The sequence below is a fragment of the Xiphophorus couchianus genome, chromosome 14 (genome assembly GCF_001444195.1).
Source record: "Xiphophorus couchianus chromosome 14, X_couchianus-1.0, whole genome shotgun sequence".
Classification (NCBI taxonomy): Eukaryota; Metazoa; Chordata; class Actinopteri; order Cyprinodontiformes; family Poeciliidae; genus Xiphophorus; species Xiphophorus couchianus.
Genome location: NC_040241.1, coordinates 16,242,712 through 16,261,086, shown reverse-complemented (window position 1 = coordinate 16,261,086; position 18,375 = coordinate 16,242,712). Strand labels below are relative to the sequence as shown.

Here is an 18,375-nt window from a genome sequence, read left to right as displayed (position 1 = left end):
TGCTGTTCCCTGATAAAAGTCCAATTATTCTGACCAGAAATGTTGGGGATGTCAAGGAAAGTGAGTGCTGTAAAACAGTCTGTTTTCGCCAGTTGGGCTTTTAAGCAGGTGTGTCTAATCAACACAAATCTACCCTACATGTTGTGAATTTTACAGTGAGAAGCCCATACTACCTGGACATCACCAATCCAGACATTGTGCCAAATTTCTTCTTAATGGGCGACAATGCTTTAGCCCATTGAGGTCACATCATTGGGGAACGGTAGCCGGTAGACTACGGTATGTCAAATGGAGTGGCCTGCAGTTTCCCCATAGTAAGTGGCCTGTACTGCATCTCATAGTTGACCTATGGGATCAGCTGAGTTGATATGTAGAGGCTAGTAACTCTGCACCAAAGACGCTCAATGACCTTAGAGCGGTGCTTCAAGAGGAATGGGATGCCACGCCTCAGCAGACAATAAGTTGACTTGTGAACAGCATGAGACGTCGTCGTCGAGCTGTAATTGATGCTCAAGGGCACATGACGCGTTATTGAAAATTTTTTTGTTGTGGCACACCCACCACTCTTGTTGAATTTTGATTCAAGCTCACAATAGGATGCGTCTACTTAAATGTCCAGCTTTTATGATGTTATATGATTGTAGCTCGAACCTTTTCAATAAATTTCCCCTAGAAGCCAAACATCCCTAACTTTTCGTGAGTGGCGTTAATCAGGACCTTCTAAGATTTTGATGAAGGAAGAGCACAAGTTATAGATTGTCTCACCTGCAACATGTAACCTCCCCTTAGCATTTAAGCTAACATGTAGCTGGTGCTACAGTGGTGTAGCAGGTTTTTGACTGGGTTTAGCTTGAAAAAGCTACTGGAAGGCACCTGCGTCTATATAAAGGTGCTGGTTCCTTGCAAATTAAACTTGCTTTCTCTCTGCTACCTTGATTTCCACTAACTTTTGAGTGAAAGTTAAGAGTAAAGAGACTTTCTGCTTGTGCCCACACAACAGGCCATTGAGACGGTCACCATCAATCATCTGGTGACAGTCACCTTTATGTGTGAAATCACCCTGCTGTGCTAAATCAGTCCTGCAGCAGCACACATGTCCTGCAGTGTGAACTTGTTGGCCTGCTATGTGTGGATGGGTGTAATTGTGCCACCCAGCTGTCTGTTGTAATCCTTCTGCGAGCTGAAATGACGGAGGACGACAGATGGCTGTGTGCGCAGAGCTCTGGTTCTCCAAAACACACTTAGAGTGCCGTTCATCCCTCCGGATGACACGCATGTCCGTTACTGATAAAAGTCAGCAATCGTAGCTATTTAAAAACACTGAGCGGATCAGCAGATGGGCCTTCGGATCGGACTAATAAAAGGCTGCCTGTGGTTTCAAGATGGTTTCCAGTGATAAATCTGTGACACTAGAAAATGTCTTGCATCAACTACATTCATCTAACAAGATGAAGTGCAAATCGGCCACAAGTCTGAAGTCTTTACTACGACCCTGGTCCATTTATTTCACTTAGACTCAATTTAGATGTAGTTGTAATTACATATATCTGAACTCCCCTCTTGAAAAAATGTGGAAATTCATAACTTTTAGATGAATTTCTCAATGTGAAACCGCATGATGGATTTGATCCATTTGTTTTTGAGCCCAGTAAGAGACGAGGTCCAGGATGTGCCTGGTTTTAGTTTGTCATCCTGTGGAACCGTGACTGGACCAGGAGTTCACACACTTTAATGAGCTTCCTGCCATCAATCATCTTTAGGCACAAATATTTGTCTTTTTTTTTTTTTTTGTTAACTTTGACAGAAGACAAAACTACATCAGTTGAAGAACTGAAGCAGATACACTCACTGGCCACTTTATTAGGTACACCCTGCTAGCACCAGGTTGACCCCTTTACACCTTAATGTCTTCCTTAAAACTTTGTGGCATAGATTCGACAGAGTGAGTGAACCATTCCTAAGCTTCTGACATCAATCAATCAATCAATCAACCAATCAATGTTTATAGTGCACCTTACTCACCCAAAGTTTCCAAGGTGGTGAACAGGTCCATAAAATAAAACTTTATTTATTTTTTAATAAATTATATATCACTTATAGTTATGTTGTACTAACTAATATTTGACACTTTAAATGGAGTAGGATGTCAATAAAGAAGCAATTTTTCCTTGGAAATCAAAAAATTATATTATATTCTATGGTCAATGAGAGACAAACACCTACAAACGAGTCTACATTGAACTACTGCACTGACTTGTTTATCAAACTTTTTAAACACTGAAAACGAGTCAGTTTTTCCAAAAACAATCACCTCTTTTTGTTCCACTGATATTTTATCAACATCCAAGTTTTAACGTAATCTAGACAGTTTACAAGATTGTGTACCGAACGATTTCCACTTTCTCTCAGTAGGAGTTAAACTTGCAGATGATCTGTAAAACTGATGGAAATACATGTCATATTTTACATGTAACAAAAAAAGTTCTGATCCTAAGATGGAGCCATGGGATGCCAGAGCCTCAGAGGAAGAAAACCTATCCAACTGGATGCAAAAAAAAAACTTCTGCAAGACAAATAGGAGTGAAACCAACTAATAGCTGCTCCCTTATTACCACATTTGGATCAGTCTGTTGGTGTTAAAACATCTTAGACCAACAGAAAATCAAGGCAAAATCTTCTGAGTCTTCAGCTAAAAGCAGTCATGACAGATTACTGATTGATTAATGGAAAGGAAGAAATCAGGAGGACAGAAAAGAAAAACACAGTGATGATAATGAGGGAACAAAAACAAAGAAAAGTTGGACACAAGAAAGGATAAAAGAGGGAAAATAATGAGTTAGGAAGGTTCTGTAAGAGGCTGCTCAGACCGGCCATTACTTCCCGCTGGTGGCTGCAGCAAAACAAACCGGGCCAGAGAGGACTTTTTGTCATGTTTCTGATGTTTTGTTTGTCCTCACATGCAGAAATTATTGCTGTTACACAATCCACATTCTTGATTTAAAGCTCCAATAAGTCTGTCCTGAAATAAACCATAATGAACAAATCATAAATGCTAAACCTAAAAAACAAGAAAAGATCATTCTAATTATTTGTCAAGCTGAAACAGATCATCGAAGTGATCTATATATTGTTTATTCATATGGAGACGTTGTTTGGTCAAACAAATAAATAACAGTGGAAAAGCAATTTTTTTAAATGTGTGAGTGTATTTTGAAAAACCTGCTAGTTTCCATCAAAATGAGGACCAAATTCTTGTAGAAACAAAAAACCCGATGCTGGATATCTACGAAAATTATTAGTTGATCTATTATGTTCATTCTGGCTGCTTCAGCAGTTTATTTAATGTTTTCCTTCTGCTTCATTTGCTGAGCTTTCAGTTCAGACACAGATTCTGCTCGCCAGCTGCCTGATGTTTTCAAAAACACTAAGTCATAAATGCATTTTTGTCTGCAGCTCCTGTTCTTTGTTTCACCACCTTCGAGAGCATATTTATGCTCTGCTGAGTGCCTGTGTTAAACCAACACAAAATGATCCTAAATTGAATTGAATTGAATGATTTGAAGCCTACATATGATTTCTTGCTTTCTGTCTAAGAAGTTTCAAACAAATGAGAAACTAATCTTTACTTTATCATCTATGTAAATCTCATTTAACCTAAAATACGCCTTGAGGTAGTCTTACATAAAACATATTTTTTCCTTTTCCAGGTAAAACTATTCTAAAAAAAAATCTCGCAATCTCAAACCTTTGTCAAATAACCTAACATATATTTCATGAATACAGTAGAAAAGTAGTTTACATATATACAGAATTTTTTTTTCTTTTTGCAGTTTCTTTTTTAAAAACGTTCTTTTGTTTCCACTCTGAGAAGACGATGAGTTCGGTTGCCTTTGGAGGGTTTAATGTTTCGTTCTTCTGACGGGTTAGTGAAGCCTCCTAAACTGCTCTCAGGTGAGACGTTTCCATTCAACTGGAATGAGATCTGGACCAAAATCCGTTACAGCAGTAGAAGATGGCTGGACTGAGCGATGGAAACAGTCTGTCAGTTGTCTGCTTCATTGCATCTTACCAGAAACCGATCCACGCACCTGAAAAACATGAAACAGTGGTCAGCATGTTCCATTACTTTGGGGGAAAATATGACCAGCCGTGAGTCACCGTACGTCACTCAGGCACCTTCGCCTACATCTGTGCAGGACTTGCTTTCGTCTGCACTGATAAGTCGTCATGCAATATTATTTTTATTGCCCTGATTCCAATGGAAAAACGTAACCTTTAACATAAGATTGTATCTTTAGCAACATTTGCTCCTTCTTGGTAGTTTATCTTTTGCCCTCAATTGTGTCATTCATACGTCTTTTTAAGCAAAATCGAAAAATCTCTGGCTTTTGTGCAATTTTGTGCAAATGCAAATTCTAAAAACGCTTCATAGAATTTGATTTCTATTTGCGTCTTTTTCTTTGCTGGTGTTTAAATTCATTCGGAAGCTAATGTTTGTTTTTCACTATGTCCTGATATTCTCTCCTGTAATGCGATCCCATCAATTTGAATACGTGAGAAGGGGAAAAGAAATCGACTTTTTGACAAATAAGAAATAAAAAATGTTTGCACATTTTTTCAACCTCCTCAGAAAAAAAATTTCATATGTGTATGATAAAAAAATTTGCTTGATAAGATTTTTTTAATCATAAGAAATAGCATTCAATGGATAAAAATGTCAGAAAATCATACATTTCTGTCATGGTATGAAGCATGATATTCATGAGAAAAGATTGAAAAAACATGTTGACAAAATGAAAAGACATCTATGGTTAAGCATGTATGTGAATTAAAAAGAAATGCTGAGGTATTTAAAAATATTAACTTTTTTAAATCCTTGTGTGCAAGTATTGGCCTCACCTCCTTCCAGGTCATCTGACAGGAGTATCTCCACTTCCAAAACGCTGAGGTTTTGTTTCCACAACATGCAGCCTGCTCATTATGAAGCCCATCAGTGGAGTGGAAAAGTCTTTGGAGCTCCTCTTGCTCCGAGTCTGATTTTGTTGAGCTTCTTTTTGCTGCACAGACCTTATCTGCCTGTTACGTTCAGGAGGAATGGTCAGTTTCACAGCCATGGCTTTGACAGAGCAGGAATGAATCCTTCACATCAGAGCTTCTTGAAGTTTCGGCCTTTGAATGAAGTCTGTGACACGGTCAGCTAAGTGAAAGAACGGTGTTGGAACAGCCCGGATCAAAGTCTTGCGTAGATTGGATCGACTAAAGGGTCAGGTTTAAAGGACCTGTTGCTGGAAGGGGCGAATCACATTCTTTGCTTATCTTTTTGACATCCAATCAGTTCTTTGCATTTTGATAGGAGCAATACATGGAAATATGTTTCTCTTTCCACCCTCACAGATGTTTACAGAATTTAGGTGAATTGGATGACCTTTTTTAGTTTTGTTTGTGAGCGACTGGGAAAACGTTCTAAAAATCTGCAGAGTGCTTCCACATACAGAATGTGTAAAGTCTGCAAAACTTAGTAATGAAAATAAAGAGTTATGGTGGATTTGTTTTTGTCCCCAAATAGATGTTATGCTTTTTTTTTACCCCTCCAGGGGCTCTTTTTGTGGGCTCTTGTGTCCCTTATATGACAGTGGGCTGACAGGAAACGGGGAAGGAGAGGGGGGAAGACATGCGGCAAATATCGTCGGGTCCAGGAATCGAACCTGCAACGGCCGCGTCGAAGACTCAAGGCCTCCAAATATGGGTCGCGCTAACCACTACGCCACCACGGCGTAGTGGTTTATGCAATAAACCACTACGCTAAAAGTGGTTTAATGCATAAAAATGCACAAAAATTTAATGCATTTAAATTTTTTAAATGCATTAAAAAAAATTTTAATGCATTTTTTTATGCATTAAAAATTTAATATGCATTAATATTTTTAATGCATATTAAAAATTATGCATTTTTAATACATTCCTGCAGAGACAGACAGCTGCAAACAAACAGCAAATGACAAAATACACTGTAAACATACAAATGATGTAAAGTCCAAAACACAAAAAAAGGGATTTTGGAAAAAAAATCACTCTGCAAAAAACCCCCAAAGACTTAGGCCATTATTTTAGGAAGTGATATAGTGCTCTTACAAAATAAAAAAATGTTGCAATCACAGGAAGTGGTAGCAAAAACCTCCAATCAACAGAACAAAAGTGCTGTTCTAAAAACATAAATAAATGCATCATTCTGCTTTAACTGTAAAATATGTGTTGCAAATCCTTTTGGCTCATAAAGGCCAAGGGATCAACGGTCACAGTCTTGTGTTTATTGACTATGTTGACGCAATCATTACTCTCCAAGTTCGTCACACAAGCACCAATAAAATTCTTTGTTGTTCTGCTTGTGTTGGTGTGACTGAACATGAATGTATCCAGGGTTTATAATCCAGTACAGCCAGCATACGAACAGATTCATTAACCCTTGCAGAAACATTCTCCAGACAGCAGAATAGTTTTCTGAGGCCATTATCATCCCCAATTCTCCCACTTCATGTACCAGGGTACAAACAACTTACAAGGGTAGATAGTTACCCTCAGAGAAGCCCTGGTATGGAGGTAGTTTTTAATTGGAGTTATAGGCGAACACTGCCAGGCATTTTAAATTGAAAGTATTTTTCAGAATTAAAACACTACCACAGCAGACATATGTTACTAACTTTGGTTTAAACTCTGCAATAGATTTTAAATTAATGGCATATTTTTACAGCCATCTGGGAGAAAAGAGGGAAAACGTCCTAAGAAAGTGATATTTTAGGGTTGTTTTTCAGGCACCAAAGAAAAACAATCACAATTTTTGGATTATTAACGGATTCTTCAGAAGCAATTCACAGCTTTGTTTAGTAAATATGTGCGAATGTTACAAATTTCTTTCACTCAAGTAATTATCATTCAGTTTCACAGTGTAGGCACCTTGTGGGAACACTTTGGTCGACAATGCCAACATGGGAGCGCATCGCAGCGAGTTACCATTCAGCTTCAATGATTGCATTGCTCTTCACTCCAGTGGAAACATTTACCAACACTCAGCACGTTATTTTCAAATCAAGTTCACCAAATGTTCTCCAAAGAGGAAAAGGCGTTCAAAGACAGACGCATGCGTCAATGAAGAAGGTGCCGGGTATCATTATGAGACGTTAAAACATGAGAGAAACAGAGCATGAATGCAAAAGGATGTGATGACAGTGCCAGGAAAGCTTTTCATCCATCAAAAAACTAGCCTTTTTTTTGTTTTGTTTTACTCCCAAACTCCCTCAGGGCTTCTCGCTCCTGTTTCAGATGAGAAGTGGTGGGAGTCGAAGGATTTGCCCACTCTCGTCTCCATGTTCGCAAGGCCGACTGCACCCAGGAGTGGGAGCAGTAAATCAAGTTGAGGGAAAGCTGGCAGCCAAAGCAGGAGAAGATATCTGGTTATATCTTCAAAGGGTGCCAGAGGAAGAACATTAGATAACTAAATAGTCCACCAGGAACGAGAGAACGTGGTGAAAGTGGAGTTTCAGTTTTATTTTTCTCATTGAGCTGCTGAAAGGGATTCTCTCTGAGTTTTGGATCCGGTAGAGTTCTGCAAAAACGCAAAATCTTCCCAAGTATTTTTGGTCTAGTTGCTTGTGCAAATACCTTGGTTCATTTGAAATAAGACAAAACTAACTTGTAAGTAACTGTTCAGCAAGATAGAGGTGACTTTTTTAAAGAGAATAATTACTTAATAATGGTTAAAAAAATGCTACTTTCACTGGCAGATTCTTTCACTTATCACAAGACATTTTCCCACGTTATAAATGAAATAATCTGCCAGTGGAACTTGTGCTTTTTGATCTATGTGAAGGAACCATTGACTTAAGACAAGCTCCTATATCTTTGTTAAAAGTTGGTTTTGTTTTATTTCAAGTTTACTAAGATGTTTGCACAAGAGACTACAGCAGAAACACTTGGCAGAATTTTGCTTTTGCTTTTGCAAAAACAAAATGCTTTGCTTTAGTTCTTAGTTGTCGCCTCCGATTTGACCGTCCAAAATGAACATTTCCGATAAATCTTACTTTTATTAATCTTAGAATTCTAAAATTGCTGCAATCTGTGACAGAAGTCTTCAAAATCATGCTGTTTTTTTTCATTTTACAAAAGAAATCCTAATTTTTAGTGGGTTATTACAAGATTCCTAAAATATTAAAACAATAAAGTATTTTCTCTTCAGGTTATATTCAGACACCAACTAACATGAACAAATTATGTGTTTTTATCCTATTATCATTTAGCAGCTGGGAATATGAGCCTTTGCACTCGTGTTGCAGAGTAAATGTTGCTAATTTTTTCCCAGTTGGTACCCAGACTGCGGAAACTGGCACAGCGCAGGCTCAATTATAATATCAGGTTAGATGTTATTTCTGTTGATTATCTGCTTTTGAAGAACCAACCTTCCCCTCCAAGTTCACTTCCTCTCCTCCTCCCGGATGAAAAGTTTCTCTTTGATATCCGACTCGCCTCTGAGGTTAATGAATGAGCAGCCTGGTGCCCTGTTTAACGTTTACCCTGGCTCTTTGGGGCACTGACGCACACACGTACACTCGGGGTGGCTGTAAGAGAAAGTTCCTAGTATTTTTTTTTTCTGGCATTTTTCATTTCAATTACTGAAAACCAAATACCAATAAGCAGAAATCAAAATGTGGAATTTTTGTTCCTACGGATTATTAAGTGTGTGGTTTCTTTTTAAACGACTCGCTGACCTCCAAGCTAACTAATCTAAAATCATTCACTTAAAAAAAATAGTTACTTAATTTTAATTGGAATCAAGGCAGAAATGTACTTGTCTCCATGTTTGAATGGTTCAATGGTAGCTTTGTTGCTTTACTGTGCGATTTTCTTGAGTCGTCTTTTTGTTCTGACCACATTCACACACTGTGCTTTCGGGGTCAGATAGACGACTGAAAATGTGTGAAAAAGCAGTCAAATTTAAGGAGGAATTGTGAACGATTGTCATAAAACCTCAACAACTGTTGATCGAAACCACTTTAAAAGATCTGAAAAAGTCTGGCTCATTGGAAGCAAAATATAAAGAAATTATGGGTAGTTTAAAACGTAAAGCAACCCTTTCTTGTTGTGCTGAAGCCTGGAGTCAATAAGTTTATTGGCTGCTGTTTATTCTCCTGCTCTCTGAGAAATAGCCACAGCCTTTCAGTGTAGGTTTTTTGGTCACAAATCAAATAGTACGAGTCATTTTGTTGCCACTTTGGCTTTGTGCATTGACGTTCTGTCATGCAGAGGAAAACATGACCACGGACAAATTGCGTCTGGATTTTTGGGACAAGTTGTTCCTTTTGATTTTCCTCTTTATTCATGGTGGAGTTCTCGAACAAAATTGTGAATAAGCCCACTTTTTTAGATGAGCAGGAACCTCGGGGGACGGATTGGACGTGGATGCTTTACAGCTGACGCCCGCCTTTTTTTCTCCAGACGCGATGATATGATTTTCCTTGCTCTTCCTGCAGATTTGAGTCGATCCTTGAAGGTTTCCTTCGTCGTCGGGTGACTTCTTACTGAACTTCCTGTCACCAAGAAGCCGAAACTCTGCATTAACATATTCTGGTGCTTTCTGGACTTCCTGTCATTCTCACTCTCTCCTTTTTAATAATCCATAAAACCTTTTTTACAGCACTTTTTTTTTTTTTTTTTTACATTTTAATGCAAACTGTTGATGGCTGGATTGCTAACACAAGTGCATCTGTTCCTCTCAGGCAATCAATCTGATAATTGGATCGATGAACTGTTTCCAGCTGGACTCATTCATGTGCACTGACTCTGCTGAAGTGAAGTTACCTTTTAATTTTTGGCAAAGCTGCATAATGCATGCGATCACCTGACACTTCACCTCAAAAACTGAAGTTGCAAAGACATTTAGATTTAATGTTTGTGCTTCTGCCAAATCCTTTGGCTACGACTGTAGATCTGAAACTTCTGCTCAGATTTGCATGAGCAAATAATTTCTGATTCAGTGGGTTTGGCACCAAACAGCCCACTTGTTTCCTTAACAAAATGTATTTCATTTTTCTGTTTGGTTTTTAAATCCCATTAATATCCCTTGCGTATTGTTTTAAGGAATATAAATGTGATCTCAAGAAACTAAAAAGCAGATTTTTTTTCTCTCTGCTCATCAGTAAAAGGGTTATGAGAACTTTTCAAAGTTGGGTTATGTTCACCTCACCCAGACCTCAAGTAAGCCTTGAGCAAAGACATCTGGTCAGCCAGGCTGGTTTCAGAACGGCTCCGCTGACAAACATAAGCTGGATTTCTCCTAATGTTTGCACGCTTGACTTAAATTTGCTCTATCTGGCTTCTGGTTGTGCAACATTTTTCCTTTCAGCATCCGTAGCAGAGAAGACAAACATTGCTGCTATGTTGCTGATGTCTTCAGGGGTATTCATTACTTATTCAGAAATTCAGTAGTAGTTTTGAGTTTGATTTGATAAAACAACAACAAACGTTTCTCTTCATTGTTGTTTTGTTTCCCTTGGAGCATAGTTTTGAGATTGTCGAGTCCCATTTGGGGAAAACTTGTATTTCGCTTCTGTCTGTGTGTTTTACTGCTTTCTCACAAGTATAGGGTGAATTTTCCCATCATTCCTCACTGATTTGGAGACCCCACATTCAGCCTTGTTGACTGTGATTTGTTATATGCAGTCTGGTGTAAAACATTTTCTTTATTAATCACCAGAAACACTTTAAATAAAACGTTACATGTGGTCCCACAGCATTTGGTCACCCTAATGCACCAACACATTACAATTCGTCAGCTGAGGCTTTTGCCCAAATTCTGCTCGATTACATGTTGTTGGAGAAACCTCAGCAGTTTAATTCACTGAAGTTAGGAAGGAATGATTGTAATTTTTAGGCCAGATTTAAAGTCTTATTTAAAGTTTTGTGAAGCTCTGGTCGGGTTTTGCAGCAGTTGCCAAACAACACTTTTTTCTTTTGCTTTGTGATAAATCTACCATGTGAAGAGCAGAAAGTCTCTGTTTTATGCTGCCTTGGAGGCACACAGTCGACCCGCTTCGTTGCAGGTTGTTTATGAGCGGCGGAGAGCAGCTCAGCGCTCCTGCACCGTCAGTTTGTGCAGTTTTGAGAATGCGGGGCCTGCTGCGCCGCAAATGGGCCCTATCCAAGATCCGACCCACCACCCATCCCTGAAGATGGGGATTTCTGTGATATTCCTTGCCAAGTGGGGGCGATGAAGAGAATCCACCAAATACTCAGGACATTTTAATTAACTGATTTATTTAAATTTACACTCAAAAGAAAAGAGTTTCATTGGTGTGGTGCATAAAAAATAAAAGATTTTCACATGAAAAATGTTCCCACTTCCACTAACCAGAAGGAGTGTCGTGACATAACTCTTTTTAAATTTCCAAATACGATTCTGATATTGCAGCTTTGAGCATTTGCTGATACCGATATTAACCCAATGCGATATCACCATGAATCAAAAACACTTTTATTGCTTATTTTGTAGTGTGGATTGTTAGAAAAGGCTTAATCAAGTGATCAGAGAACAATAGTTAACAACAATATAGAACAATTGAGCCGTTTATTATTAACCAATAATAATAAATGGGTGGGATAAAAGCACTGCTGGATAGAAAAGCTGGGGCGGACTAAATGCTGGAGTGGAGCCCTTCTATCTGAGATTTTAGATGAACCTGACATAATCTGATACTTGTTTTGTGACTTATATGTCTGATATAAATATCGGATAAGCTCTATCTGTAAATTGGTGCAACATGAGGAAGATAGTCACTTACTTGTGGTCATTTATAGGAATCAACACACATCTATTTTATTTGGATCTCCTTTTCTCCTTATTTTAAAGTGTTTCTAGTAAATTGTTTAGGGTTTTTTTGTCATTCCATATTTATACAGAGGGGGCTATTTCAGTGTTTATCCAACATATTACTTTTTCTGTAATTAATAGAAATGAATAAGATGCCAGTATTTCCGCATTGTGTGTTGATATAAATGATTTATGTGACTGTCTTTGTGTTTCAGGTTGCCGTGTGGGCGGGTGACGGGGACGCCGTCTTCATCAGGGAATACACTCTGATCCGAAGAGATCACCTTTCAGAAGAGCCTCTCCCCGTTGGTGGCCAGAAACCAGAGGACCCAGTAAGTTCACCACTAACTTTTAATTTTCTGCAAATAATCAGTTAATTAATCAGACACTATCATGAGTTTTGAAATGATTACTTTATGGCTAAAGTAATCATTTTAGTCAGCTCATAAATCTGTTGCAATGTGCTTATGTAACTCTCCACACCAAAAGAGTGAGGGGGAAAAAAAACAATATTTATGTAACACCTCAGTAATGAGCGCCAGTGAACGATGATTGTGAGGCTCTGACTTGATGCAACGCCTGGGTAGTTACAGGCGTTACTCCCTTGTCATGTTTGCATTGATGACATGCGAATCGTTTTCTTAAGCCATGATGTTTCATTTAATCATTTGCTGTAACTACACATGTGAACCTCTGTGGAGCCAAGCCAGCTTGCTGCTTCAACATGCTGTCCATTTGTGACATCTGCAGAGGAGACTGGAAAGTCCTGTCTGAGCGTCTTTCACCCTCTCTAGTTTTCTTTTATTAAATTATATTTCACTTCTTTTTCCAAGTCTTTTTTTTATGAGTTTTCCAAATGAAACACTACAGAGTTCCTTTATTGGCTTGAATGGATCATTGACCAGATGTAAAAGCATGTAAACAGCACACAAAAGTGTGGAAAAATATTTTTATTTCTTGTTTATCCTGTCCAGTTTTTGTATCCTCCTTGTGTACTTCTTGTTTGTTTCTATCCTTTCTTCCTTGTACACTTTGTTCCTTTCCCTCCTTTCTTTGCTGTGTCCTACATCCCTCCCTTTGTTTTGTTCTTTCTTGTTTCCTTCTTCTCCTTTCTTGTTGTTGTGTAGTATTTATATTCCTTCATTCCCTGAATACTTTGTGTGATTCTGTTTGATTTTTTTGTTTTTTATTGTTTCTTCCTTGCTTCCTTGCTCATCTCCTTTCTTCCTTGAGTTATTACTGCTTGTGCAGGTATTTCTGCTTCCAAAACTCCATTTCCTTACCAACGTTTTTGATATGCTCAACAAAAATAATCAGTGAATAAGTGAACACTGGACCGCAAACTGCTGTGGGCCCGCTGTACTCTGCAAAGTTTAGAGTGAAAAAGTTTGGAATTTGGAAATTAACACAGAGGACTACAGTTCTTTCTACCATTAGCCCAACATCTTTAACAGTCAGTTCTCTTTGTTCAAATCTAAATGCATTTTGATCCGGTTCTCAGTGTATTCAGCTCAGTACTTTGTGTTGTATACATGTGAACAGGTCCGAGAACATCTCTCTGTAAAAGTTCAACTGTTTTCCTCAGTTGTGTGAGTCACTTTAATGGTTGAAATCACCAAGAAGAGCCAGGATATTACGGGTTTTTGCAGTTAAGTGGCTGCTAATGACAGCTATTAGAGTCACTCTGTACTAATGAGTAGCGGCCCAGGGTGAGGACACGTTTTTGGTCGGCCTGCCTCTGCATGTTTCATAGACTGGAGGTTGCATCATCTTGCAGAGCGATTTTGTTTTGACACATTTTCTCCCTCTTATCTTTTCATAAGATTCTGGATGATTTGTTCATGCAGAATCCACCACCCGTCTGAAAGTCAAGAAACCCAGTTTCACTGTCTTTACACGCCTAATTGCACATCAAGCAGTAACTGTCAGGGTGTGTTTTTCTTTTCTTTTTTATTTTTATTTTGGTAGGATTCAGGATGAACAAAAGCTGGGGGGTTTCTGCTGCTGGAATAGAGTCAGGGCTGGGATTAATAGAGGTCATGGTGGTGAGAAGAGGGAGCACTTAGTGGCCATGGCAGCAGCAGCAGGAGGGTCTGAGTTGCTCAGCTGCAAACTGACTTGGCAGCTGTGTTTTGCAACAACAGGTGGAAAGGGCATTGACTTCACACAATTAAGCACATAATTTATCATTTTTAAAATGCCATGTACATTAGCCGCTGCAAAGATGGGATTATTTGAGTTGCAGCGGGTTTTTCAACACATACTTTTGTAATCTAAAGGCATTTAGATTTCTGGGCATTTTATTTCATAATACTGAACAAGTGTGCAGTACTTTTGCAAGATTAACAAATCTACCTCTGGAATATGACCATGATGTTGCACATTTCTTCCAAAAAGCATGCATAAGCATATGCACCTGTGAAGTAATTGTTTAGAAAAATAGAAATATGGACTCCCCCCCCCTAGTTTGGTGGAGAACAACCAGATTCATAATTAAAAACAGGGAACTCCCATCAGAAAATGTTAATTGCAAAGAATGAAATGGTATGTGAATTCTGTTAGATCAATATGGAGAGGTTTAGAAAGACAGTACGATATGATTTCTAGTGTTTTATGTGCAGTGCTGATCAGGAATGCATAGATGCTCATAGATGTGAATGTCACATGGACTTTTACAACACTTTTTCATTTTTACGTGGTGAGCTGATAAGGCAGCCAACAGCTTCAGTGAACAGTAAAAAATGATCTGGATGCACATATTTTGGAATTAGTATTTTTTTTCTAATGCACACGATAACTAGGTAAGCAGAGTTTTGTTAAGTGGGGCCGTTCATACACAGGAAAACGTCAAACTGTTTTACAGGGAAGAAATGAAAAGAAACACCAAAAATGCAAAATGAACATCCAAAACAATAAGCATGATAATGTAAGCAATTAATATGATGTAATGGAATCATAGAGCAGTTCAATAAAAGCCACACATGATCTTTGATTCATTGATTTACAGTGCCTAATAAAGTATTTACCCTCTTATGTATTTTACCCTTTTTTTGTTTACAAATAAATTATAATAAACAAAATTTTTCTTTTTTGAGAGAAAGTTTTACAAAGAAAACTTTAAAGTCAGAGTGAAAATGGATTTCTACAAATAAAAATCTGTAACATAAAATAATTGATTACACAAATATTCACAAAGAGTCATGTGACTGACCTAAGACAACAGACAGTGACCCCATAACCCCTTCCCTCTTCATCACTTCAGTATCACTTTATTATTATTGCCTTGCATCCAGATGAAAAACATTTAAAAAAAAACACACAGAAATAAAAAATAAGGGAAGACATCTGATGCCTGATCGTGATACTGGAAACCAGCTGATGCCGATTAGGTTAAGTGAGAGCGTTGGAGGTATAATGGAATCACAAGTGGTGTCTTTTTGACTTTTTAACTTCTGCAGGTTTTTGTATTGTGGTTGGCGTCCAAACTGGTTTAACTGTGTCTTTGGGAGGTTAAGATTTTTTATTTATTTTTTTTGCCACGAGACAATGCCTTTGCTTTTTGAAAGAACTAAAGAGGAATGCATTGAATTAGGAGAATTTGCCTTCCAGGCTTGTTTATTTTGGTTCTCAGACTCGTGTTTGATGAATATGAAAACAGCATGGAGGTGCAGGCATTAAAAAAGTGCTGAGCGCTGGTGAATGTGGTGTAAAGCCATGTGGCTTTGGATTGGGGGATCATTCTCTCACCCCCGTGTTTGTTCCAGCAGCATATGTGTTCAGTAAATCTTTGGCCCATACCGTGGCACCGCGAATATCTCCCACTGCTTGATGTGGTTTCACAGCAGTGCACTGTGGGTACTGGAGCGGTGCTGCTGAGGTAAAGTAGATGGGGACGGGACCTCACCACAACACCCACATTACAAACATGAGTGTGCGTAAACCATTCCGCTGGCCGTGTGTTTGTTACTGGCTACCACTTCATGCATATTTGCAGGAGAGCTGCATATCATGTAATCCCAGATTTGTTTCTGTTTGCTTGCTGACATCTGCATGTATTGCGCTGTGTTATTCAGAAGTGCATGTGTTAGTGATTTCAGGGCCTTTAGCGTTCAACGGTCCCACATGCCACCAAATCCATGACTTTGATTAAAGGAGAAACTTTCATCCTTCAATGTTTTTCTCCTCATCTTTTGTTATATCTGTTCCTCGTTGGCATGTGAAAGCATGCAAACAGTTGCTGGGTGAGTGACTGATTTCTGATTGCTTACATTTCTGGTCCTCCACTGCAGATGTTCCCCTCTGCGTCTGGCATGTACTCATTCACAGGCGCAAACAGACAGAGATGGTCTAGAGCCAGAAAGTATTTGCTTTGCGTTTTGGCAACGCACCAACTAATCGGTTCTTAGTGGAGGTGATTGTTACTGTCAGGCCCTTTTTTTTTGTTATTTTCTGGCTTAGTATGTGTGGTTGGGCATGTCATGGAGATCATTCAAGGCACTTGTTATGAGTGTGGTTTCAATCTGGCTGAATTAGGGCTTTGTAAGCAAAATTAAATTTCACCGCAGTTTTCAAAACAAAGCTATTGCAGCAAATTTATAACATTTCAATCTGACAAGTTCTTATTTTGGATATGCAACATACTGCTCCTCTTTGTCTTTTGCAGCTTGAAACATTTTCCGCCAGCTTCCAAGTAAATATCATGGAAATGTTGTTTTCCGTTGCGTGGGGCGAGATAAAATCTACAGGGAGGTGCTTACTGCCTTTGATAACTGATGTAGTTCTCAAATGTAAGCTTTTTGCAAAAATCCACAGAGTTCACTCTGTTCAGACAGTCAAGAGCAAGTAGTCAGTCTGCAAGTGTTAATCTCCGTTACTGCATTAATTACCTGCTGCTGACAGATTCCCTACCACCCATACAGAGCAGAGTTGAGGCGAAGCACTGGAGAAGCTCCAGTAAAACTGGTATTTTCTACTCAATGTGGGCTCAGATTATTCTGCCTTCTGGATACGTACAGCGCTGGAGGAGAACATGTGTTTCTGTTGCCTCACCAAGACTGAACAGCTGTAACCAGTGCGAGTGTTGGGCAATATTTATTTTATGTACTGTTAGCCATTCTTCACAAAACATTTTGATATAATTTATTGTTGCATAATCAAAAAGGCTTATCACACAATATAATTTGAGGCATTTTAAAATCTTTTATTTTCTCCACTCTCATTTCTTAAATTGAGAAATAAAATTGAGAGTAAAATGCATACATTGCATTGTTTCCTTTGAATATTAAGTGTATTGGTTCTTCTGTGGACACAGCAGAGTGAAAACTTTCCAGTTGAAAGCTGCTTTCATTCTACCCCACACCCATCTTCTCTTCTTTTCACCCTTTTCTCCTTGTACTTCTCTTCTTTTTTATGTTCTACAACTCTTCCTCAAATTCCTTCCTTCCTTCCTTCCTTCCTTGTTTCCTACTTTTCTTCTCTCCTTTTATCCTTCCTTTTTTCCCTCCATTCCTACACCACATTGGTGCAGTAATTCATGGAAAGTCAACTTTATTTGTATGGCACGTTTCAGCAGCAAGGCAGTTCAAGGTGCTTTACATCATAAAAACATAACACAATTAATAAACAAAACAAACAAACAAAAAAAACATTACATTACATTGGCAGATTAACGAGAAGTAATGAAAAGTTGTAATCTAGACCAGAATTAATCAATGTTTCAGTTATTATTAATCAAATGCAGCTGTAAACAAGTGGGTTTTTAGCCTTGTGTTACATGGCTTCTTTTCTACGGTAGCTGCTCCTTTAACAACTTTGACCAGCCCTTCTACACCTTTTACTTGGTCTGATGAATGTCAGCATGCTTTTGAACATCTAAAAGGATTGCTCTCGTGTTCTCCTGTTCTTTCCGCCCCAAATTTTAGTTTGCCATTTAAACTGGACATAGATGCCAGTGCTGTTGGGGTAGGAGCTGTCCTTTTGCAGGATGATAAAGACGGCATAGAACATCCTGTAAGCTACTTCTCAAGGAAGTTTAATCTTCATCAAGGTAGATATTCTACCATTGAGAAGGAAGCGCTTGCGCTACTTTTGGCATTACAGCATTTTGAAGCTTACCTTGGGTTGAGTGTGGAACCGATCACTGTCTTCACAGACCATAACCCCCTTGTCTTTCTTTCCAGGATGTACAATCAAAATCAAAGACTCATGCGGTGGGCTTTGATCATTCAGGAGTACAACCTGAAGATCTGCCATAAAAAGGGGACTGAGAATGTATTGGCAGATGCTTTGTCACGTGCTTTTTGAGCTTGTTTTCTCTTACCTTGAGTATTCCAAACATTTCTGTTTGGACTTATAAGGGTGGAGGTGTTACATGCCTGGCAGGCTGTTTGTTTCTTTTTCCCCTCCCCCTTTGTTTCTTCACAGGTACTAGGGAAAGCTGGTGTCAATCTCCCCTGATTGATCCTCATCAACTATGGGCCAATCAGCATGCAGGGAGGCCTTATTTAAGCAACCCAGCT

General features: G+C 38.7%; 1 protein-coding gene and 1 long non-coding RNA gene across 4 annotated transcripts in view; one reads left to right on the top strand and one right to left on the bottom strand.

The window, feature by feature from the left end:
* Nucleotides 1-18,375, top strand: part of adamtsl3 (ADAMTS-like 3) — a 110,727-nt gene that overhangs the window by 29,287 nt on the left and 63,065 nt on the right. For all 3 annotated transcript variants that reach the window (XM_028038380.1, XM_028038379.1, XM_028038382.1), the window contains exon 2: nt 12,073-12,189. In XM_028038380.1, coding sequence (XP_027894181.1) covers nt 12,073-12,189 — 117 coding nt within the window. The remainder of the gene's footprint in view (nt 1-12,072; nt 12,190-18,375) is intronic.
* Nucleotides 3,108-5,285, bottom strand: LOC114157437 (uncharacterized). Its single transcript, XR_003598155.1, has 2 exons — nt 4,900-5,285; nt 3,108-4,088 (listed from the first exon to the last, which is right to left on the bottom strand). It is a non-coding gene; the product is annotated as an uncharacterized LOC114157437 (long non-coding RNA).